This window comes from Panicum virgatum, chromosome 9K (assembly GCF_016808335.1).
Source record: "Panicum virgatum strain AP13 chromosome 9K, P.virgatum_v5, whole genome shotgun sequence".
Lineage (NCBI taxonomy): Eukaryota > Viridiplantae > Streptophyta > Magnoliopsida > Poales > Poaceae > Panicum > Panicum virgatum.
The window spans coordinates 14,803,416-14,829,038 of NC_053144.1; the positions used below are offsets into that span (position 1 = coordinate 14,803,416).

At 45.5% G+C, this 25,623-nt stretch overlaps 1 protein-coding gene across 3 annotated transcripts; it reads left to right on the forward strand.

The window, feature by feature from the left end:
* The first annotated feature begins 4,464 nt into the window (after positions 1 to 4,464).
* Positions 4,465 to 25,623, forward strand: LOC120650298 (DNA-directed RNA polymerase IV subunit 1-like). 3 transcript variants are annotated; one of them, XM_039927360.1, is made up of 20 exons: positions 4,465 to 4,858; positions 5,220 to 5,347; positions 7,923 to 7,998; positions 8,251 to 8,371; positions 8,482 to 8,606; positions 9,659 to 9,703; positions 9,776 to 10,039; positions 10,566 to 10,718; positions 11,846 to 11,983; positions 12,704 to 14,566; positions 14,667 to 14,836; positions 14,923 to 14,986; positions 15,088 to 15,206; positions 21,263 to 21,405; positions 22,562 to 22,788; positions 22,923 to 23,096; positions 23,188 to 23,325; positions 23,817 to 24,076; positions 24,212 to 24,323; positions 25,008 to 25,623. In XM_039927360.1, exons 1-20 carry the CDS (start codon positions 4,490 to 4,492, stop codon positions 25,170 to 25,172), a joined length of 4,854 nt encoding a protein of 1,617 aa, XP_039783294.1. In that variant the 5' UTR covers positions 4,465 to 4,489; the 3' UTR covers positions 25,173 to 25,623. The 3 variants fall into 3 exon arrangements, with proteins under 3 accessions (XP_039783294.1, XP_039783296.1, XP_039783297.1); XM_039927362.1 differs by having other exon boundaries at positions 9,779 to 10,039; XM_039927363.1 differs by lacking the exon at positions 5,220 to 5,347 and having other exon boundaries at positions 4,576 to 4,858.

A 25,623-nucleotide genomic window follows, 5' to 3' on the forward strand; every position in this document is an offset into this window, starting at 1 on the left:
CAAACTTCTGCAGGAGCCATTTAGGGCCTGTTTGGTAGGGCTCCGGCTCTGGCTCCTCAGTTGGAGCCGTTTTAGAAAATGTTTGGCAAAACAGTTTCACTTGTTAGATTGATGTGTAAGCCGCGTGAAGCCACGATTTCATGGTTTCACCTTGCTTGTGTAAGCCGCTGATGGCTTCAGGACCGGCTTCACACGTGAAGCCGGTTACAAAACAAACGTTTGGGAGGGCTTCACCTAGAGCCGCTCGTGAAACCGCTGGTGAAGCCCTCCCAAACGGGGCGTTAGTGTTGCCTGTTCTTGGGAGCTACCAGAGCGTTTTCTTAGGGAGAAGGTAATTTTTAATCCCCCGGATGCTTTTGTAGTAGTATTTGGGGGTCCTCTGGGCTCTCGGGGCTTGAGAGCGGGGCATGCCTACTTGGCGGCTCAGCTCCCGTGTCATAATGTGGCGGATGAGCATCTCCACGAATCACTAGCGTTAGGACCCCCATTTCTTAGCGCTGACAGCGGGTGACGTGACGCCATCACCTGCCCCTAAAATGGTAGAAAAAATACAGCTGCACCTTCTTCTTCTTCTCAACAGACGCTTGCTTAGAGGAGGTGCTACTTGAAATTAAAAAAAAAGAAAGGTGGAGGGAAGAGTTTAAATTTGATTTCCTTCAAGTTGGAGGTTGTAGGAGGTAAGTTGGTGATAATCGCGTATCTTTTTTAAACTTTTAGGATAGATTTAAGGTTTAGATGTAGTTCTCTTTGTCTCTAGCTAGATCCGAATCTCTATTATGTGGATTTACTATTTGAAGTTCCATTTGACTCAAATTTTTAGATGGAGTTATGTTATTTGCTGCTGGACACTCTTCAATATTTACCATTTGGGTCTTGTTGTTTATTTCCTCTCTCCTATGAACCTAAAAATTATTATTTTAATAAACATATATAGTGTTTTATAACAAATATTCAAACTTGAAGAATGTCTATGGACAAATATAAGTTGAGTAGTGTTCAACAATAAAAATCAGCATTGAAGAGTGTCCAGCAATAAATTTTCCCGTCTTTACAAGGTTGTCTGCACAGGCACCTTGTACCGGTTCTTGCAGTACGCTTTTAGCGTAAAATCAACCGCACTGGCGTCCGGGAAAGCTCACGTTAAACAAGCAGAGCCATTCTGTCCAGCTAAATCTAGCATGCTCCCAGAAAATGCTACAAGAGAGAGAGGTCGTCGCCCCAACCACCAGGTTCCCCGCACACTTCCGCCGCCGCCCTGTGCTCGCGTTTGCCCGACCTCTCCTGCCTCGCGGCCGTCGTCGAGACCCGCCGTTGGGGGCGGGCTGCGCCGCCTCTGGTCGAGAGAAGAGAGAGGAGTTCGCGCCAGATGCTACTCTCCTTTTTCTCTCTCGTTTATCCCTCTTTCTTCTTCCTCCAAACACCAGTGCTAGAGCTCGAGCAGAGCCGTTGAAATCACCCGCTCCGACTATCCTGGACCGCCGCAGCTCGATTCCTTCGTAGGGTAGCCGCGCCACCACCACCCAAACCTCCTCTCTCACTCCACCGTCCTCGCTCGAGCTTTCCCAAGCCAGAATCGAACTCTTTCCCCGCTGGCCACCATTAGAGCCTGCCCAAACCTCCACCCCTCCACCCCGCTGCCCCTTCCCCGGCCTGTTCCCATGCTGCGCCGTTGAGAACGGCCGGGCTGGAGCACGCTGCCGCTGGCTGCCGCCGCCGCACGCAGCGGGTTGGGCCCGCGCTGCCCTTCGCCGCGCTGCCGCGTGCGTAGGCACCGACCGGGCCTACTGGTCGCGCCTTGCCGCGCCACGTATAATAGGATGATACAAGTGGGCTGAATGAAGTGCCACGTCATATTTACAGTGAGATTGATGATGGAGATAGAAGAAAAGCGGGCTGCAAGTTATATTTACAGTGAGATTGATGATGGAGATAGAAGAAAAGCGGGCTGCAAGTTTTGATCCGACTCTCACCCGGCTGCAACACAGATTCCAACAAAAATGGAGAGAGAATGAGAAAGTACTCACTCCGTCCTAAAATATAGATCATTCTGTATTTTCGGAGGTAGAGAAAAAATGTATGTACCTCTTATTATTGCTTATTTTTCAGCTGTCCGCATCAAAAATAAGAAGGTTAGCATGCCTATTTTTACTCCCCTGGTCCACTGAAATTGATTTCTTTACAAAACTAGTACCAAAACTAAAAATATTAACATGTCTTTTTATCCAAATGATCTTAGAATACCTTACATTTAGTTACAAATTTTAAATTCTTAAGTATCTTATATTTTAGGATGGAGGGAGTAGATGTGAAATTAAATATTAACGTGTAGTCCATATATATATAGGCAACTATTATATGGATATGGATAGTCTATTAAAATAGTTAAGGATGATATGACAGCTGATGTGCCAACGTGCTTTTGCTGTAAAGCATTCAACTGGGAAAGATGCTGTCAAACTTTTGCTGGACGTGGAGGACGGAGAACAGGAATTTCAGATTTTGGAGATGTAAAATTTAAAATTTTAAAATTATCATATTATATGTGTGCGCGGTATATGTATGGAGTATTATATCTAAACAAAATAAAAAACTAATTGCTTGTAAATTGCGAGACGAATTTAGTAAATCTAATTAGGTCATGATTAGTCATTAAATTGCTACAGTAATTAATAAATATATACTAATGAAAGATTAATTAGTTTTAATAAATTCATCTCGTAATTTATAGGCGAGTTCTGTAATTAGTCTATGTTTAATATTTTAAATGTGAAAAAAATTTAAAAACTTTACGCAGTCTAAACAGGAACTTTTAGCAAAATTGAGCGCACTAGCGAGGCTGCAAAAGCTCGCACACGCACCGAGGAAGACTGTCGTTGCTGACGGCTTAGGGGGTGTTTAGATTCAGGGACTTCAAAAAAATCCTAGGGACTTTTTAGTATTTAGAAGTATTAAATAAATATTAATTATAAAACTAACTGCAGAACCCTGGGGCTAAACTGCGAGACGAATCTAATGAGGTATCTTAATCTATGATTAGCGAATGGTTACTGTAGCATCATTGTAGCCAATTATGAATTAATTAGGCTCATTAGATTCGTCTCGTAAAAAAGCACTCAGCTGTCAAAAAACATTTATAAACAGATTTTATTTAATACTATAAAATAGTAAAATTTCTTTTGATGTGATAGGGACTTCTGGAAAAAGTCCTGCAACCAACCAAGGCCTTACTCCGCCGCCAGATTCTGCTGATGGGACCGTGGGAGACAACTGCCCACGACCCAGCGGCGTGCACGGCCGGGCAGAGCCCCCAAGGGAAGGGATAGGCGCGCACTTGCTGTGTGGCTGGCTGGCTGGCCAGCCACTCCGAGGTGCGGAAATTCGATGTTTTTTCTAAAAAAAAATCAAATTCGATGCTTCAATCTTGGCTCATTCGGTTGGCTATAGCTGGTGGCTAGTGATAATTTGCTATAAAAAAATATTGCTAGTTGACTGATGGCTAGTGCTAATTTGGTATGAGAGAAAAATACTGCTGCTGATTGCCAGCAGAACAGAGCTTCGTTAAAGCATTAATTTTACCACTGCGTGTACCGATGCTATATCGACGAATGGATAGTCATAGATGCTCATCGAATAAATTATTATTCCTCCACCGTCATAAGCTGAACTTCAACCTTATCACATTAAACAAAATTTTGCTATTTAATAGTATTAAATAAATCTAATTATAAACTTTTTCACGTATGGGTGATAATTCACGAGATAAATCTAATAATCCTTAATTTGCTACAGTGAAGCTGTAGTAAATATCTGTTAACTATAAATTATATTCGTCTCACGAATTAGCCTAGAATCGTGCACATACATCAACCAACACAAAAGATTAACCACAATGGCTACGTTGCTAAAAAACCAATCACGCTCGCTGCTCCGGTCCCCGCTGGTCATGGTAGGCATAATCTACCGAGAACTGAAATAATCAAAATTGAAAAATCAGTTCCTATTCGGTTCCAGAAAGTATGGAACCAAAATAATCGGAAAAAATTCGGTTCCTACTCACAGACAACCCAATTAACCGAAAGAATCGAATTACATAAATTTTGCATTTTATAAGAGTATATTTAGTTTATATGCGATGTATCATATTTCAATTTCTATGTATTTCTCTTATTGTTGTTCTTTTCTTAATTATTATTTTTTAAAATAGAGGAAGTATTGTCTAAATTTTCTATAAAATATGTACATTTTTTAATCTTTGTTTCAGATAAAAATTCGATTAGTTCGGTTAGAACCAAAATCGAACCAAAATAACCGCGAACCAAATACTCAGTTTTTGAATTTTTTTGAATCCGATCTGTTCTTATTTTTTAAACCAAATTTCTTAAAAAACTGGGAAACCGAGCTCAACTGAAGAAACGAATACCCAGCCTTGACCCGCTGGCACGCTGCCGCCCGGCCGCTCCGGCACTCCCCGGCTCCCCCGCTTGGCTTGATGGCTTCCGCTTTACGTGTAGAGTCGGGCCGCGATTCCACTTCCACGAGGGGGAAATACCAGCAGGGGGGCTCTCTGGCAGCGGCAGGCACGCAAAACCCGAGAAGGCGAGAACCAAACTGGGAAAACCTCAAAAGGAAATTCTCCTCGCCCCTTCCAGCAGCGCAGCCGACGCCCGAGGCGGCGAGCTCGCCGGCGACGGTAGCCGCCGTCGCAGCCGCCGCCTCCGCCTCCTGCCGCTCCTCTCCCGCGGTCTCGCAGGGCGCCGCGCCGCGCCGCCACTGTGTTTTTCGAGGGCGGCTCGGAGGACTCGCGCCCCCCCTCGGCTTATCCGCCCCCGCCCCCGCCCCCTCCGCCGGCGCCATCGAGGTGAGCGATTCCTCGCGTCCACACGGCTCCTGATCCCGGCGCGGTCCAATGCTCGCGCGCAGCGCTCGATTGTTGGGTTGTTTCTCTGATCGCCGGTTGGGGTTTCCCCCCTCGGTTCATGCTCTGTTCCCGCTGCGTTTGCTCTGTTTCGCCCCCGCATTGTGCGGGGGTCTGGATTTGCGTGTTGGGGTCGTGGTCCTGCGAGACTGGGGTTGGTGAATCGAGCCGTGGCGTAGAGCGGTCGGGATCGGTGGCCGCTGATCCCGGGCGTGATGTTTTTTTTTTTTTGGTGTTGTTTTCCTCTTCTCGTCAAGCCTACGTCATTGCAGAGGATGATCAGGCTTCCGTATGTTAACGGTAGAGGACCCATCCCCAGCCACAGGGGGCCGCGCCGCCCGGGAGGCCGCTCGGCACTGGGGCCCGGCACCAGAGCTGTTCGCACGGGCGGGCTGGGCGCAGTCTGGAGGCGAGGAGCTCGACCTCTTCGTGGTGAGGACCTCCCGAACTCTTTCGCCTCTCTCTCATGGGCTTAAGCTGTATAAGTTTGCCTGGTAGCTTGTTGTGTGGATTTTGTGATTGAATTTGGGGCGGATTGTGTGGCTAGATGGTGCAACTAGCATGCGAAACACTCTGTATTTCCGAAATTCGCTAGTTCGTTCAAAATGGATCTGGAACCAACCAGGCTAATTATATATTCGTAGCACCGGAGTTGGAAATTGAAGTGTAAAATTGCTTCATGAACTGAAGATGCCATCTCTTGACTTACATCTCTTCCTTAATTGCATCGCTGCTCTCTTTGCCAAGGTTCTGAATAGCGAGCTCGTTTTTGTACTTTTCCGCTTACTTTTGTGTGCACCTCCTTTTTCATTTTGAAGGGGTAAGGGTATACTTGTCTTTTATAAGTGTGTTTATACTTGTTTGATGAGGATATATTATAATAATGGTTATAATGTCCAGCAGCAAATTGACACTGAATTGTAGTGTCTACTGACAAAGACTTCTTTGTTCAGTGTCCAGCAGCCAATTTTGCCAAAAATTAGAAATTCTGATTTCTGATGGGGTTCTTCAAGGTCCCGGTCACCAGGGTGGATCCACAACATGGCGAGGTCTGGCAGTCGCCATACCTGCCGGCTGGCGAGCAGCCCCTTGTCCCCCCTGTTTTCTCTACGACTATGATCGTGCGATGCAGAGGTCTGCCCCTGCTGTCCTAGGCCAGGCCTGGAGCTTTGGCCCACCATGGCGTAACCCTCATATTGCTGCCCCACGACGTCTCATTGAGTTAGCACCAACCGGTGGAAACAGTTTCTGTGGAAAGAATTTTCTCAGCTACGAATATTACCAAAACTGATTTGCGCAACAAGATATCCGATGGCGATGAGTGGCTTAATGATTTGATGGTATGCTACACAGAGGGTGAGATATTTAAAGGACTTGATTATTAGAGAATTATGAAGCGCTTTCATGCCATCAGAAATAGGAGAATGAATTTGCCTCGATCTCCTCGCCATGATTAGCTTAAGTGGTATGCTTAAATTAGTAATCCATGTCACAAATTTTTTAAATTTATTATCACTTGACTATGATATTCAGCACTCCATGTCATTTAGTGCATGTTAATTATTCTATCGACCCCAATTATTTTGCGTATAAGCTTGCTTACAAGCACATTACCCCAAGTATTGCTGGTAGGTTCGCCATAGGTGGATTTTATTCCTGGAACCGCCACCGCCGGTCACCATCAATTCCATCGATGGAATAGCCCTGATCTCCACCGTGGCTCGTGTTGTTAGAGGGTGCCTCAAGGAATTAGTCCTTGAAAAGGCCCGCGGGTTGTGGTAAGGGAATTGCACTTGAACACTTCCCCAGAGCTAGTTACCTGACAAGCTCCTTGTCAGGACAGTGTCAAACGGTTCTCTAGTTTGGTGACCCACCCTGAAAACCGATCTGTAGTTGCTCCTTGAAATTCTAGTTTGAAGTTAGTGCATGAGAAGTGCCTGGAATTTGCTTAATCAATATCAACGGACCCTGGAGGTCAGAATGTAGCTCGGAAACCTTCATTTATCTTCATAATTCAGAAGCTTTGTTTGATGTTATGGGATAACGTCTTCTGTGATGGCAAGAAAGAGAGTGTATGATAGTAGGCTGTTTGTTCATTTGTTAACATTGGTGTTCCGATTGGAGGTTTTCATGTGTACTAGCTGAAGTGAAAAGCAGTTCATACTTTATGTACGATTGGTTAAAACTGGCTGTTTGATTACTTTTCCATTCTTCGTTGCTGTGGTTCCTTCGATAGGTAACTACTTTGGGCAACAGAGAGTGATATTGTGCAGAAAGGTACATGTTTCCACTGTGTTGTATGTTGTGCGCGTGCGTGTTTTTTTGTGTGTGTGTGTGTGTGTGGTGGTGGTGGGGGGGGGGGGGGGGGGGGTTGTCCCATGAGACAGTGATGTCCTTTTAATGAAATATATGGATGCTTGCGGCATTGGCCTCTATCCCTGATATTGTTTCTTGCATAGAACCTATATTACATTGGTTTAGGTCCTTTCTATGGTTTATGAAGGCCATTTGGTGCTATTTATATTTCCATTTCCAAATGGTGCTCTTCAGTTCCTTTTTTCTCTCCAAGTAGTTTCATTTGTGATGTAAGTATTTTAAATGCTGTGTAGTGTAGCCTGCTAACAGTGAAACAAAGTAGGAATACTGGATACTCTACATGCATTGCCAGAGTGTGGTTGTAGATGTACACCTGGACCACCTAGGTTCAAGTCCTCGTCGAGGCAACTTTGGGTATTTTCTTCTTAAAAAACCACCAAATTCCTCCTAGGCTGGTCTTTCTTTTAAGGTTTGCCATTTAAGGGCAGGTCTATCATTATTGTAGTCTTACTTGTTATGTTCCTTTTTCATTAAAACTAATTATACTATTGATTGAAGAACTTTAGTTTGACAATCATATTCAGAACTATCTAATACCTTTTGCTGCTTACACTAACATTCTTGCTCTCTTATTCCTTCTGTTTGGTTTCTACTTCGTCATAATGAAATTTCCCATGTGACTGTTGTGCAGGATGGAGCTAAATCACGAACTTCCTAGAGCTACTCTTAATGCCATAAAATTTGATCTCATGACCAGTACAGATATGGTATGCTTTTTTTTTTGTATAACTCACCTTTTTTCCTGGGAAGTAAAGCGCTGAACTTTTTTTTTCTTTACTTCTATACTTCACCGTCTCCTTTTGCAAGTAGTAAGTTTTTACAATTTACAACCCATGCTTCTAGTCATTGATGCAAATGTTTATTTTTTTATTAAGTCAGTACATAGGGTAATTTGATTATTCTATTCATTGCTTTGTGTTGTCAGAGATATTTTTTTTACAATCATTTAACCATGTCAGGAAAAATTGAGCAGCATAAGCATAATAGAAGTAAGTGATGTCACTAGTCCCAAGTTAGGACTACCAAATGGTTCACCGCAGTGTGAGACCTGTGGATCGCAAAGTGAACGTGACTGTGATGGTGAGTAAAATTAAACACTTACCTTGAAATGTAATATTAAGCATGCAATATCGAAGCATGTGGTTTGTGTGCATTTCAGTGCTAAGGGATCCAACTTTTCAAATTTTTAGGGCATTTTGGTGTGACTAAGCTGGCAGCAACTGTACACAACCCATACTTTATCGATGAAGTTGTTCACTTTCTAAATCAAATATGTCCTGGCTGCCTTAGTCCAAGGGAAAGCATGTATTTGAAGGTTTGTACTTTCCACACCGAACTATTTTCATCCTCACTAAGCACTACATGTTTTGTATCTTTGCCAAATTTCATTGATACCATAGTTTAGTTGCCGAATCACTTTCAGATTATCGGGGGCTTTGTCGAGAGCTCTCCTTGTTGATCTGATGAACTAAAATGGGCCAGAGATTCCTAGATACAGAATAAAAGACTGCAAAATAAATAACAGTAGTACACTAGTACTTATCTTTACTAATGCATCTACAGTGAACCTGTAAATGCTATTCATTAATGAATTTGTTTGCTGCATATTACCTTTTAGGTAACCAATTACTTATTTATTTCAGTAGGTGTTGATACATATAAAAACAATAGAATGCTTTTCAAGAAAATTTTGTATACCAGTTTGATGCTTATTACCTAATAAGTCTCTTTTGTTTGCGTCTCGTGTTAAGTCATCTTGTCCTGAAAATAAATATCATTTATTGTCTGCATCGAAGTTTCATACCAGAACATTTCTTTTCACATTTTATAACTCTTTGAATTGTACTAATAGTTAATCATACAATTGAATCAACTGTAGGTGAAACTGTAGAGTTAGCATTCTCAGGCATGATGAATTTATATAATTGCTTTATTCCACTTATAGATTTATTTGATGTTATTCAACTGCTTACAAGTGACTTCACCCAAGATAGTGTATCTAGTTTTTAACATATGGAAAATGTTTAGGTAGGTAATGGTTTCTTTATTAGTCCCACACGACTGCTTGTCATGTTTATGCAGGATATGTTTGTGCTAAATGGGCTTTAGAAATAGGTTATCTTTGTGTGTGTCATAATAGGCTACCTTTGTTTCTTCATTGTTTATGTTTTCCCTTGTGTGACCCTGCTTCTGGTATTCCAAGGGTTGCTCCTCTTAGGGAAAGTAGGACAAACAAGTGTTTACTATGGTATTATGCCTACTGCATTCTCTTACCATGGTTTTATCTATTCCTAAAATTAATAGAGGTGCACTTGTTATGACACTAATGTTTCTTTCTCTTATACATCATTCTTTGCTTTGTTGAAGAGATTGGAGAGCGAACCTGTTCGAACAACATGCAAGTATTGCTCTGTAAGTGCATATTTAGTTCTATTGGTGCATATTCTTCCACCTTGTATTAAACCTTGTGTTTTTACTGGACAGAAGGATGGCTCTAAACTTTACCCTAGCGTAATCTTTAGGACACTGTCAAGTCCAAGAGTATTATTATCCAAGAGTAAACTTCACAGAAGCCCAAGCGTGATGGAAAGAATTTCGATTGTTGCAGAAGCTTCTGACAGAGTGTCTAATAAGTCAAAGGGTAAAGGTTTGCTTGAAGGCCTGCCCCAGGATTATTGGGATTTTGTACCTTCTGAGAATCAGCAATTGCAGTCTACTATGACCAAGATAATATTATCACCCTACCAAGTAATGTTTTCATTTCCAGCTATTCATTTTTGGTAAAGGCTATTCTGTGTTGGCTTCCAGATTAGATGTACTCGTCCACCGTTCTTTTCACCTGAGAAAAGACCATGTATTGTCTGATTATTATTAATAGGGTCACTGTTAATTTGGCTCATGTTTTTGTATCAGAAACCGATGATTTAAAATGTACCGTGAAGGACACATAAAAGGGGGCATGGGGTTACTTGTATTGTCTGAAGAACTTAATGTACCAAACAAGGGCAATCTGCTACTCATATTCACATAAATGTATCAAAAAAAAAACTCGACCCGCGAGGGGCGAGCCGCCCCCCGGGCATTAATGTAAGAAGAAGACCTCTCACGCAAGCCGAGAAAACCCCCGAACCCCCTGCCTCATCCTTACACAGGGGCGCCGTAACCCATACCGTAACCCGTGTGAGAGCGGGCCGGGGTGAGCCGGGACCTATTTCCAAATGTATCTTGTTTCAGAAAGTAAGAATGTCCCTGATCTCATATGCCTTATTTACAGGTCTTTCACATGTTGAAGAAAAGTGACCCTGAACTTATAAAACAATTTGTTTCAAGGCGGGAGCTATTGTTTCTATCATGTTTACCAGTGACTCCTAATTGCCATCGTGTTGTGGAGATTGGATATGGTCTTTCAGATGGGCGGCTAACTTTTGTAAGTAGCATGCCTTTTTTTTTTGAAATATGTTATGTTATCTATTCATCATTTTCGATTCATTCAAGATTTTTTTTTGAACCGAAAACAGCGAGGGAGACCCCCGCTGTAGATCATCCATTCAAGATTAGTACCCTTCTTTTCTTTTAGAGTAAATCTTTTGGTAAGTCTATGGAAAGTCATTTAGTTCAGGGCAAATCCACTTAATGCCTTTGGAGTAGTTCTTCGCTTGATTTGCTATCAATTAGTCATCTCTTTACTGTCCTTGTCGTGACTGTTCTATTTGTCTACCGTGTGTGGATGTATGGTGCGCGATGTTTATCTTTGTTACCTTTTTTAATTCCTTGTTTAATCAAATAGCACGTATCTCTCTTGCGTGTTTGAGAAAGGAATGGTGAAGAAATCTGAAATCTGGATGGCTTGCAGCAAAATCCAAACTGTTGGATGGCAAATCATGGAACCAAATTCTCCGATGTGTCCCTGATCATCTTGGATGCTTGGGCTACCTGGAAGCATCATGATTCATGCATCTTTGAGGGAGTGTTTCTGGAGGTCCAGACGGTTGTATGTGCTGTTTTTGTAGACGTTGATCTGTGGACTGCAGGCTTGAGCTAGGGGATTAACACAAGTATTGACCCCAAGCCCCCAACCTAGTCTGCAGTCTGACCTATGTGGCGTGGCGTGTGGCTTTTCTGTCTCTCTATCTATCCTTCTCTTTCTTTTTTTTTTGTTCCCAAGGTGGGTGGTCCACCCTTGTAACTCTATTTTCCCCCTCCTATACTGGAACACGTGCAATTTTCCTGAATGTTTGAGAAAAACTAGTGAGCTCAACATATGCGACATGGTGAGAAATAATTTCATCACTGTGCTGCCAGATGCACAAGCTTTTTTTTTACTCATTTCAAATGGAGCTAGAATTTTCTTTGTTTTCGTTATACTCCATCTTCTTTTAGATATATGAACTAATTAGCCTGTCCTAATTGACATTTATTTAAAAATGGAGGGATTAGGTTTGTTCAAATGTCCATGTTATAACAGTCTGACGCACTATACTACACTTCACATTTGAACCATGTTGGCTGTTCAATTGTAAACATACAATTTCGTTCATTGCATGTTTGAAGTAGGATGACAGAACAAAGGCTTACAAGAGGATGGTTGATGTCAGTAGGAGAATTGATGACTACCGGCAGCATCCACAGTTCAGTGTTCTTGCAAGTTCACTTGTGTCAAGCCGAGTTTCAGAATGCCTGAAGTCATCCAAGGCAAGAAATCTAGTGTTGTCTTCTTTTTTTTATTGCATGTATGTCATCCTGATCTGTTAGATCTGCTAAATTCTTAGACAAATACTGTGTTTAAATGCAAACAATTCGACCATACTTTCTATTCTGTCCAAACCCATTTAAATTACTCTAATCTAGCTGTTGTCGATGAAACATTATATTTAACAATTCTAGGTTGATTGGGTCATCAGACAAATGTAAGGTGCTTTTATTTGAAGAAGCTTTTGTTTATTGTGTTCAACACACTCATATGACCTACGCAGCTAAGCCTGTTTAGTGGAACTTAACCTGACCGCAAAAGAGAATGTCAGCCTTCTTTAAATGCATCTTACAGGATACACCGTAAAAATCATGAACATGCTCAATACTTGTCCAATGATTATCAGAGGAATATCTGTGTCTGACAAATATCGAAGGAAGATCAATATGTTATGTGTTGTTAAGTTTCACGCATCATATTCATGTATCCCCACACAAATTCAATCCAATTGCACTGTAGGAACTTAAACCTTCATTTTGTTGAAACTTATTATCATTATCTTCATAGCTTTAGCCCAAATTCTTATGAAACTTACTTCGGAATGAGGGAAAATGAAAACAATTTTGTTAAGTGCCTATTAACAATAAGTTCTAAGATTTTATTACAACTGTGGTACTGGCAAAAATTTTTAGCTTAATTCATTGACATTTTTTTTCTTTCAGTTATACTCTAGAAAGACAGAGGGGGAGACAACCACAGATACGTACGGAATGAAATGGCTAAAGGATGCTGTTCTCAGCAAAAGATCAGATAATGCTTTTCGAAGTATTATGGTTGGGGACCCAAAAATTAGGTTATGGGAAATTGGCATTCCTGAAGGTTTAGCTTCAAATTTGGTTGTTTCTGAGCATGTTAGTTCTTATAATTTAGAAAATATGAATTTGAAGTGCAACCTGCACCTTCTAGCTAAGGAAGAACTGTTTATTCGCCGAAATGGGAAGCTAATGTTTATTCGGAAGGCAAACCAGCTAGAAGTTGGCGACATTGCCTATAGACCATTGCAAGATGGCGATCTTATTCTCATCAACAGGCCTCCTTCAGTTCATCAACATTCACTGATTGCATTATCTACAAAAATTCTTCCAATTCAGTCTGTTGTATCAATCAATCCACTATGCTGTACGCCTTTTTTGGGAGACTTTGATGGGGATTGTTTGCATGGATATATCCCACAATCTATACAATCAAGAATTGAGCTTGGAGAGCTGGTAAGCTTACACCAGCAGCTGTTGAATATGCAAGATGGTCGAAGTTTGGTGTCACTAACACATGACTCTCTTGCTGCTGCACATTTGTTAACAAGTACAGATGTTTTTCTGAAGAAATCTGAATTACAGCAGCTTCAAATGCTATGCCTTTCAGTATCAAAAACACCAGCACCAGCAGTAGTTAAATCTATGGACTTTCAAGGTTCTCTGTGGACGGGTAAACAATTGTTCAGCATGCTTCTTCCTTCAGGCATGAATTTCAGTTGTGATAGGAAATTGCACATAATAGACAGTGAAGTTCTTACATGCTCTTCAGGGTCCTCTTGGTTACAAAATAGCACATCTGGTCTCTTTTCTGTCATGTTCAAACAGTATGGTCACAAGGCACTTGACTTCCTCTCTTCTGCCCAAGAAGTACTATGTGAGTTCTTAACGATGAGAGGTTTAAGCGTCTCTCTTTCAGATCTCTATATGTTCTCAGATCATTACTCAAGGAGAAAGCTGACTGAGGGAGTCAAACTGGCTTTGGATGAAGCTGAAGAAGCTTTCCAAATCAAGCAAATATTGCTAGATCCAATCAACATACCTGTTCTAAAGTGTCATGATGAAACTGAAGATGTAACTTACAGACAATCTGATTATATTCAGAACAATCTATCAATTGTCAGATCTTCAATCATGGCATTTAAAGATGTCTTCAGTGATCTCCTAAAAATGGTGCAACAACAAGTTAGCAACGATAACTCGATGATGGTGATGATTAATGCGGGAAGCAAGGGTAGCATGTTGAAATATGCGCAGCAAACTGCATGTGTTGGTCTTCAACTTCCAGCAAGCAAATTTCCCTTCAGAATTCCTTCCCAACTCTCATGTACTAGCTGGAATATGCAGAAGTCATTAAATTGTGAAGCTGAGGGTACCAATGGACGTGTGGGTGGTCAAAACCTTTATGCTGTAATCAGGCATTCCTTCATTGAGGGTTTAAATCCATTGGAGTGTCTTCTGCATGCTATATCTGGCAGGGCAAACTTCTTCAGTGAGCATGCTGATGTGCCTGGGACACTAACGAGAAAATTAATGTATCACTTGAGAGATCTACATGTTGCTTATGATGGAACTGTTAGAAGTTCTTACGGGCAGCACATAACACAATTCTCTTATGATACTGCTGATGATATGTATTGTAATCGTGACCGGATAGATGAAATCGGTGCCCCTGTTGGTTCTTGGGCCGCTAGTTCGGTTTCAGAAGCTGCATATGGAGCTTTGGATCACCCAGTTAATGGTTTAGAGGACTCCCCTCTAATGAATCTACAAGTAACATTCTTCTATCTGTTTGTCAATGTCTATACTTATTGTGTGGCCACTGCCCTTTGTAATTTGTTCCCCTAGCAATATGTTTTATTTTGCTGTGCAGGAAGTATTTAAGTGTCACAAGGCTACAAATTCTGGTGATCATGCTGGTTTACTTTTCCTGTCAAAGCATTTGAAGAAGTATAGATACGGTCTGGAATATGCATCCCTAGAAGTTAAAAACCATCTTGAGCGAGTAAACTTCTCTGATTTGGTTGAAACCGTCATGATTATGTAAGTTCACTAAAATATTGTTTTTTTCTGCCATCTTACCTTTTAATATCGTGCACTTGAACAATATTAGCTGCATTTTTTTCTAGATATGATGGATGTGAAACAACAAGAAAAGGAGGACCTTGGACCACCCATTTCCATATAAGCAAGGTTATGTTCTGTTTTAAGTAAATGAACAATATTTTTTGTTTTTTTTTTGCGTGCATTAAGTTGGTATATAACTATCTGTTTCATTGTGTGCATATTTACAGGAAATGATGAAGAAGAAAAGGTTAGGATTGGGATTTGTTGTAGAAGAGCTTACAGAAGAGTATGACACCACTAGAAACCAGCTAAACAATGCAATCCCATCAGTTCGTATTTCAAAGAGGTAAATACCAAAGCTATTTGTGTTTTGACGAGTGTCTACATCTATTTATTTGCTTCTTTCTGTAGTGTTGGTTCGTTGCTTTTCTTTTCATCTTGATACATAGGTAGCTAATTTAACACCCTTTTTTTTGCCAATTTTTTATGGGTGTTTATGTTAGATTTCTTGATGTGTACCAAGGAGACAGGAAATGCTCAGCATTTGCATACTGCACATTACAAAATAATTGTATGTAAGGAGCATTAGTTTATAGATAATAATTCATTTCTTCCATGTACATGACTCAGAAGATTAAAAAAATTATTGATGTAGGTTATTTATGCTGTATCAGATATTTAAACCTCAAATTTCATACAATATATCCACCTGAACTGTTAGACAGAGAATAGGAGAGAATCATTGCTTGTATTCCTCCAACCCTAGAAGGGTGGGTATATTTAACACATATACATGGGCCTCTTAATGGGCCACTATACATGGGCTCAATATACTCCAACACCCTCCCGCAGTCTGAACTACCGGCGCAGCGGTGTTCAAGACTGGATAACAAGAAAGCCAACACCCTCCCGCAGCCTGAACTACCGGCGCAGCGGCGTTCAAGACTGGACAAGAAGAGAGTACAAAGGGCAAATACCCCCCCCCCCTCCCCCGCAGCCACAACTAGCCACCGGCTACGTTGAGGCTGGAGCGAAACTCCGAGAAGGTCGAGGAGGGCAGTCCTTTGGTGAAGATGTCAGCAAACTGGGAGGTAGTCGGTACATGGAGTACCCGAACATCGCCGATGGCGACTCTATCGCGCACGAAGTGTAGGTCGATCTCCACATGCTTCGTCCGCTGATGCTGGACGGGGTTGGTGGAGAGATACACGGCGCTGACGTTGTCGCAGTAGACAAGCGTGCTCTCGGCGAGCGGGCTGTGGAGCTCCGCCAAGAGCTGTCGTAGCCAGGACGCCTCCGCCACGCCGTTAGCGACAACCCGGTACTCCGCCTCGGCACTGGAGCGGGAGACAACCGGCTGCCGCTTGGACGACCAGGAGACCAGGTTGCCGCCCAGGAAGACGGCGTAGCCGGAAGTGGAGCGACGAGTGTCCGGGCAGCCAGCACAGTCAGCGTCGGTGTAGACCACCAGCTCAGCAGAGGACGAGCGGTGAAGTACCAGGCCGAGGTCCACAGTGCCACGGACGTACCGGAGGAGACGCTTCAGCGCAGCAAGGTGTGACTCCCGAGGATCATGCATATGGAGACAGACCTGCTGAACAGCGTAGGTGAGGTCCGGCCTAGTCAAGGTGAGGTACTGCAAAGCGCCGGCCAGACTCTGGTAGGCAGTAGGATCAGCCACCGGATCACCCAGATCAGCAGACAGCTTCGCCTGAGTGTCGACAGGAGTGGAGCAGGGCTTGCAATCAGTCATCCCAGCCCGCTCCAGGATATCGAGGGCGTACTGCCGCTGGTGAAGGAGAAGACCAGACGGGTGAGGCTCAACAGTGACGCCCAAGAAGTGGTGGAGCTGACCAAGATCCTTCATAGCGAACTCCTGCTGAAGAGAGGAGATGACACTCTGAAGTAACTGCTGACTGGAGGCTGTGAGCACAATGTCGTCGACGTATAGCAGCAGATATGCAGTCTAGTCCCCACGGCGGTAGGTAAAGAGAGACGTGTCAGACTTGGCCTCGGTGAACCCCAATGTCAGCAAGAACGTGGCGAACCGAGAGTACCAAGCCCGAGCTGACTGCTTCAGTCCATAGAGCGACTTGTTGAGCCGGCAGACCATATCCGGACGACTCGAGTCCACAAATCCCGCTGGCTGAGAGCAATATACAGTCTCTGACAAGGTGCCGTGAAGAAATGCATTCTTCACGTCCAGCTGGTGCACAGGCCAAGTGCGCGAGATCGCAAGCGAGAGGACCGTGCGCACCGTAGCAGGCTTCACGACCGGACTGAAGGTCTCATCATAGTCCACTCCAGGCCGCTGAGTGAACCCCCGGAGAACCCAGCGAGCCTTATAGCGCTCCAGTGTGCCATCAGCTCGACGCTTATGCGTCCAGATCCACTTGCCAGTCACCACATTGCAACCAGACGGACGCGGCACGAGGTCCCACGTCTGGTTGGCAAGAAGAGCCGCGTACTCCTCTTCCATCGCGCGACGCCAGTGAGGATCCGCCAAGGCGTCGCGGACAGAGGAGGGTACCGGAGAGACCCGCGACTCTCCCTCGGTGGCGGAGAGAGTCGCGGCCTGGGACGCCATCCGCCGAGTCACCATGGGATGGATATGCCGATGATCCCGATGGATGACCGGCGGGTGGTACACCTCCGGCTCGGCTCGAGAGGGAGCCAGAGGAGGCGGCGGCGGCGACGGCTCCGGCGTCGGCGTCGCAGGAGCCTCCGGAGCAGGAGGCGGTGCCAGTGTCGGCGCCGAACGACGCCGGTACACCTGCACCGTCTCAGCGTACCGCTGCGGCGCCGGGTTCGGCGCCGAGCGACGCCGGTACACCTGCACCGGCTGAGCGTACCGCTCAGGTGCAGGGGACGGCACCGGGGCCGCGCGTGGCGCAGCGGGAGACACCGGGTCCGCGCGCGGCACGACCGGAGGTCCGAGGGCCGCGTGTGGCGCGACCGCGGGCACCGGGGCCGCACTCAGCGCAGCAGGTATCACCGGAAACGGTGCCGGCGTCCCGGGAAAACCTGTTGGAAAAGGACAGACAGGTAACGGTGGCTGAACCACCGGGTCAGTCGGAAACAGAGACGCCAGCTCGGGGTCAGGAGAAGGCGTAGAGGCGGTAGAGTAGGGGAAATCCGACTCGTCAAAGACGACGTGTCGGGAGATCTGAACGCGGCGAGAGGTGAGGTCAAAGCATCGGTACCCCTTGTGGTCAGAGGAGTAACCAAGGAACACACAACGAGTCGAGCGGGGCGCCAGCTTGTGAGGAGCGGTGGCGGAGGTGTTAGGGTAACACGCACACCCGAAAACCCGAAGGTGATCATAGCGAGGAGGGGTACCGAAGAGAGCGTGGTGTGGAGTGGGAGCAGGAGAAGCAGTGGTGGGAAGGCGGTTGAGCAAGTAGGTGGCGGTGTGGAGGCTCTCAGCCCAGAAGCGCGGGGGCAGAGAAGCCTGGATCAGAAGGGTGCGCACGACGTCGTTCGTCGTGCGAATCATCCGCTCAGCCTTGCCGTTCTGAGGAGAGGTATACGAACAAGACATACGCAGTTGAACACCCCGAGAGAGGAAGAAGGAACGGGAGGTGAAGTTATCGAACTCACGCCCGTTGTCACACTGGACGGCCTTAACGGTGAGGCCGAACTGAGTGGACACCCAGGCAAAGAAGTGGAGGAGGGTGGGGAAGGTCTCAGACTTGGCGCGCAAAGGAAACATCCAAGAGTAGTGCGAGAAGTCATCGACCACCACCAGATAGTACTTGTAACCAGAAAGGCTAAGTACAGGAGAGGTCCACAGGTCACAGTGAATAAGGTCAAATGCATGCGTCGCATGCGAAGAAGAAGAAGAAAAAGAGAGGCGAACATGACGACCGAGCTGGCACGCATGGCAGAGGGGCTCAGCAGGAGCCCTAGTACCAGGAACATCGGCACTACGACTGAGCTGAGCCAGAACGTCGCGGCCAGGGTGACCAAGACGGCGGTGCCAGGTGGTGGAAGACGGCGTCGCGGCAAAAGCGGCAGACCAAGACGGCCAGGGCAAAGAAGGCGAGAGTGGTGCAGCGGAAGAAGGAAGGCGAAGAGTGTAAAGGGGCCCCGTGCTGTCACACCGGAGTAGCGGACGCCGGGAGGCCGAATCCTTTACAGTGAGGCCGAATCCTCAATGGAACAAGAATTGTCAGCTGTAAACTGACGAATGGAAAGAAGGTTATGAACCATCTGAGGAGCAACAAGGACATTGGGAAGACGAAAGGAGCCAGGAGCAGAACCCACGGCGGTGACAGGAAGATAAGACCCGTCACCAACCATGATAGAAGAGGGACAAGAGGGGTGTGGAAGTCGGACAGAAGAGAGGATACCGGCATCCGGGGTGGTGTGGAAGGAGGCACCCGAGTCGGCGATCCACTCGGTGCTGACCGGCGGCGTCCGCCCCATGGCGCTGAAGGACTGCGCCAGGGCGGCCTGGTCCCACCCCCCAGGCCAGGTCGGCTGCTGACTGGGTGGAGTGGGCGGTGTCCAGAACGGCACGAGCGGGGGAGCAGCAGCGGCGAGCATGGCCGCCGGCTGGGGCTGAGGACGAGGCCCACCCCGACCCTGAAACGGCCACATCGGGATGCGTCCTGGCCATGGGGCGCTGAAGGATGGCCAGGGCGTACCTCCAGGGCCAGGAGCACGAGTGGGAGCCGGAATCGGGTCCGGAGTGCCCCGAGCACCACCACCGCGTCCCCTCCGCCGCCGACGCCCTCGGCCGCCCCCACCCCCGGTCTGGCCGGTGAGAGGAGCACCAAGGAGGGGGTCGGGCGGGTCGATTCAGGGTCCGGATCCAGAGGGCAGAGTCTGGTGGGAGGACGAAGCGTCGTGCTCGGTGAAAGGGACGACGGGCGGGGCAAGGAAGTAGGGCTGCTCCGCGGCGACCCGACAAGTGAGGGCGTCGGCCGCGGAGCGCGCGCGCTCCCAAGTGAGGGTAGCCGCGCGGGCCCGCTCCTGAGCCGCCGTAGCCTCGGACTTGGCGGCGAGGAGGGCCGCGCCGAGGAGAGGCACCGCAGGCGCAGGAAGAGGCGCCGCGGGCGCGGCCATGGATGGCGTGGGCACCGCGCCGGGAGGCATACCAAAGGCCGGCAATGACTGAGGACAGCGGACGGCGGGCGCCGCGGTTGACCTCCGGCGTCTGTGGCGCCTGCGACCATGGCGAGCGCGCCTGCGTGGCGCGCGCGTCGGCGGGAGTGGCCGCGCGCTGCACCGCAGCGGGCTCTGGCGTCAGCGCGCGGTGCTCGCGTGGGCGCGGGGCGACGCGCCGCGCGCGTTGTCAGCGCCGCGGCGCACGCGGTGCACGGGCGCTGCTCGGCGGCGGGTTGCTGCGGGCGGCGGGCAGATGGGCCGGCGCGGCAGGGGCCGGATGGGCCGCAGGAGGGACTGGCGGCCCAGGACGAAGGACCAGCTGCGGCCCAAGAAGGGGCGGCACATCTACCCCACCACCAGAGGAGCATCCGGCCACGGCCACGGCAGAGCAGAGAGCGTTCCACCACGGTCTCCACAGGTGCTGGCGCTGCCGCCGACCAGCGAGCTGCGGCCGGCGCCGGAGGGATGGGCCGCAGACCCCGCGGCGCGCTCGCGCTCGGCGGCTGGGCGGCGGCGCGCTCGCGCTCGGCGGCTAGGGCGGCGGCGGCGGCGGATCCGGGCTCCCCGCCCTGGGGCCACGCGGCGCGCTCGCGCTCGGCGGCTAGGGCGGCGGATCCGGGCTCCCCGCCCTGGGGCCACCCGCGCAGAGCCGGGGAGGGTGCCCCGCCGGCACCAGAGGCTGCGCTCGCGCCCAGGACGGCGGCAGCGGCGGCCGGAACCAGAGAAGGAAGGGCGGACGCGCGCGGCGCACGGTCCTGGGGCCACGCGTGCGGCGCAAGGGCGCCGGCAGCAGCAGAGGAGAGAGGAGAGGAGAGGGGCGGCGGCGCCAGAGGCCAGCCGGCCATGGCTGCCGGCGGCAGTAGCGGCGGCTAGAGGTAGGAGGAGAGAGGAGGGCTAGCTGATACCATGTTAGACGGAGAATAGGAGAGAATCATTGCTTGTATTCCTCCAACCCTAGAAGGGTGGGTATATATAACACCTATACATGGGCCTCTTAATGGGCCACTATACATGGGCTCAATATACTCCAATATGAACTAGCTTGTTTAGTTTTTTGAATTTTCTATGGCTCTCGTTAGATATAAATACTGTATATTTTTTGTTGAGAATAATTAGACTCACTGAATTATTGCAACAAATTCGGTAATATGTTTAAATTTTGATTTGGCAGAAGGTGTCATATGGGGCACAACAGAGACTTGTATAATCATACAAGCATGTCTATATGTAGTCTACTTCTCTCTTTGCATCTCTTATGCTATATCTTTTGACGTAAATATTTCTCTGCAGAAAATGTTCAGTAGGTGATGAGTGTGTTCAAAATTCAACTTGCTGTATCACAGTGGTAGCACAAGCTGAATCCAACTCCATGGCCCAGTTGGACACTATCAAGAAAAGAGTGATTCCAATCCTGCTGGATACACTACTGAAAGGTTGTTATGGTTTGGTACCTTTTTTACAAAATATATCCCATATATCTATTGTGACTTTCCTGTAGAACTTAGAAATCATGATCTTAGCTATAGGATTCCTTTCTAAGCTGCAGTGAAGGAGGTAAAATATTTCCAGGTGCACCTTGTATGGCTGTGTGTTTTCTGACGCTTTGTGAAACCATAGTTCGGTTCATGTGGCTTTTTATTATTCTAATATCACATGATTTTGTAGCAACAGATTGTATTGGCTTAAACAGACACGATAAATTTAGCTATGATATTAGTCCATACTGCAATTGTGATTTGAAGTTTGGTTGATTCGAGATCTGTAGATATATAGAGATTATATATAGAGATCTTAGGAATGTATCAAGTGCAAACCACCCATTTGCTAGCACAAGCTAAGCCCACTAGATTTGGGAATGAAAGCAATTAACAATCCTAAAAAAAAATTATAGTCAGTTATCGATGTGCATGCTGCTTCATAAGTCCAGACAGTCAGACACACTTTCTGCTTGGAAAATAAAGTAGTTTTTTTTACGGAGACAAAAAAGCAAAGGTACCCCTATTTGTTTCCCAGTTGACTCGATGATTGAAATTTTTGTTGGTGGTTGATCACATTTCAGATATATTTACAGATCTTTTAGGAACTTCTCATGTTAACTTGCTGTTCGTTTGGATTGTTGCACTAGACTAAATAGTAGGTTACACAAAGTTACAGATAATGCCTGTGCCAGAGGTTCAAAATCTGACTTGCTATCACCCATGACCAAGTTGAACAAGTCACACCAATAAACCAACTTACTTGGCAAGGAATTGAATGTGTTAACCACTCTGCACCAAGTTATACCGATTCTATGGATGGTTTTGAGAAATCTTATCTTCCTTCAAAAGACTATTCCTTTTAGTATAGTGCGGCAGATCATCAGGTGATGTTTTACAAACTTGGGTAAAAGGGAATCTTCCTCAGATGCTCATTTTGATGATCTGGGAGTTGGCTCTGGACTGAAGCTATCACCAGCCAGAAATTGCTATTGTATTTAAGTTTTCCCTAGAAAACAACACTCTTGAAGATCAAATTTGTCGTACTTATTGGTATGTCTATTATTCTGATAATATTTGATTTTTTTACTACTCAGTTTTATTTCCTGTGCAGGTTTTTTGGAATTTAAGGATGTTGAGATCCAGTGTCAGCATGATGGTGAACTTCTTGTGAAAGTTGGCATGTCTGAGCATTGCAAGGCTGGGAGGTTCTGGGCTACTCTACAAAATGCTTGCATTCCAGTAATGGAGTTGATTGACTGGGAGCAGAGTCAACCAAAGAATGTATATGATATTTTCTGTTCATATGGCATAGACTCGGCATGGAAATGTTTTGTTGAAGTATGTGCCCCTATATTTGTCGCCATTGGTTTTCGTTTCACTTGTTGATGAAGATTTATGTTTGATGTTGCTCAAGCTTGATTGCCTGCTATCATTTCATCTGTAGAATTTGATTTTACTTGTTCTATTTTCAGTATTTAAAATCAGTAATGGCTGATATTGGAAGGAATGTTCGTCGGGAGCACTTACTAGTTGTTGCAGATAGCTTGTCTGTGACTGGGCAGTTCCATGCATTAAGCAGTCAAGGTTTAAAGCAGCAGCACACTCGGTTATCAATCTCATCTCCATTTTCTGAAGCATGTTTTTCTGTGAGTAATCTGTGATTTAACTAATTTGGTTTACATGAATTGACTGTTTAAGTGCTCCCATCCTATTGTGATTTTATCATGCTTTCTGCAGAGGCCTGCACAAAGTTTTATAAATGCTGCAAAGCAATGCTCAGTGGACAATTTGTGTGGAAGTCTAGATGCAATTGCTTGGGGCAAAGAGCCTTTCAATGGGACGTCAGGGCCTTTTGAAATTATGCATGTGGGAAAGGTGTGTAAACGCGCTACCAGAGTAACACATGCACAATATTTTCAAGATATACTTAAACGCACTCCCAGAGTGACAATGACAGTCTTTCGGGGGGCTTGATTAGCATCTAGCCACCACACCAATAGTTACCGTACTGCTTTATAATTGTGGAATTTACTTTTCCCAGAAGCTGGGATAGGTTATTTATAATTCTTTTCTCTCAATTTCGTGCATACTATTGTTTATTGGCCTCCATGCTTCTTGATTGTTTATGGATATTTAACAAAGAGTGTTTGTTTTTTATTTTTTTACAATATCAATGTTAGCTCTTCATGATGTTTCGACTGGTGTAGTTGCCCATTGAATTTAACCAGAATTTTCTTCAGAAAAAAAACAGAATTTGGTTGCTGCATTTAGTTATGTAATTGATAATTGATGAAGAAAATAAATATACTTCTAGAATGTTCAGATATTCTATTTGATTTCATGCTAACAGTTACCATATTTTGCAGCCACATGAACCAGAAGAAAATGAGAGCATCTATGGTTTCCTATGTGACCCTGCAGTTCGGAATTTTGAAAAGAATCATATGGATACCTGCAGACATAGTACTGAAAATTCTTTGAGATGTAGGTTAGCATGCAAGTCTAATGGCAATGCAACCGTCAATGGTGGCGACATAACTATCGACCAAGGCTTTCTTCATGCTAAAGTTGGTGTGTGGAATAACATTATTGATATGCGCACTTCATTACAGAACATGCTAAGAGAGTAAGACAATATCACCCTCGGTGGAGCTAGTTTTACTGGTTCTGTTTCTCTATGGCTTATGCGTATTTTTATTTTCCTTTTTGAATTTATGTCTTCATTATCATTTATGTAATTTCTTCTTTAACTTGCATGAAGGTACCCATTAAATGGATATGTGATGGAGCCAGATAAATCACTATTAGTCGAAGCCCTGAAGTTTCATCCCAAAGGGGCTGAAAAGATTGGTGTTGGAGTAAAAGAAATTAAGGTGATAATTATATAAATGGTACCTGTTGTTTTCGGAATATCTTTGCCATTTTACTCGTCTTAACTCTGATAATTGTGAAATCATGAAATGGTTAGAAGGGATCCTCTCAGTTTACGAAGAGTAGGTTTCTTTTAGATATATGGTTCCTTTACATTGTTGTGTGTGTGTGTATATTCTTTATCGACCTCGCACTCGCAGGAGAGCTGTGTAATATTAAGAAGATAAAGAGGGTTAAGGAACACTTGCAACACACCCGAAGGTGCAAAAACGCAGTCACACCCAGGTTTCAAAAATTACATATGCGCCTGTGCTAAAAGAATAAACTACCACGACCTGGTTGTGTATTTAACATGTCATTTGGCCAAGTTTGTTTAATGTCATTGGTTTTAGAAAACATCACTGATGAGCTGTCCAATTTGCTGTAAAATGATCGTGTGCACTATCATTGTAAGCCTTATTATCAGCCTTGTAAGCACTGTAAGCATCTCAAGGTGCAAACAATAATCCTTCCCCTCAGACCAGATGGCACTAAAGGTGGATTACAACCTGATATATCCTGGTTTAATACTATTGCATACCATAAACACATGATGCGAAAAGTATTATGCAGTGCACTAAGGCTGACATTTCCTATGGTGTTTTCTGATGTTGTGACCATTTCTTTAACGTCTGTCCTCCTTGCAGATCGGACTGAATCCTAGTCACCCAGGGACAAGATGCTTCATTTTACTGAGGAATGATGATACAACTGAAGACTTTTCTTACAACAAGTGTGTTCAGGGTGCTGCAAATTCTATTTCACCTCAACTCGGAAGTTATTTTGAGAAGAAACTATATCGTAGAGGATAAGTTGGCATCCTGGCATTTGTCTTGTCCTGACCAGACCATATGACCAACTTCTAAGAAAGAACTACCTGTCGCATATGAAGGGTGCTCAAATTGCTCAGAAAGAGCGAATCAGCATAGGTCTCATGCATCTTCCTAGCTTCTATTCAAAGGATAGAAGCTCAGAAGGTCGTCAGCATTGGGATGAATATCAACTCAACTCAACTCATTGGGACTACCGAAGGCAGGTCTGAAAGAGTCGTGACTCTGGTTTCATGCCTCCATTTCCGTAGTCCGTAGTCTACTCGTCTGCTAGTCTGCATGTTTATTGCGAGCATATTACGTCACTAGAACATGATGTGGTGCAATATTCGTTTATTTTGTTTCCGAGAATTGTTGGTGGCACGGTACAATAGGCTCTACCACCTCCTTGTATTACTTGCACCTCCAGGCATTCTACTGTTGTGCTTCAATT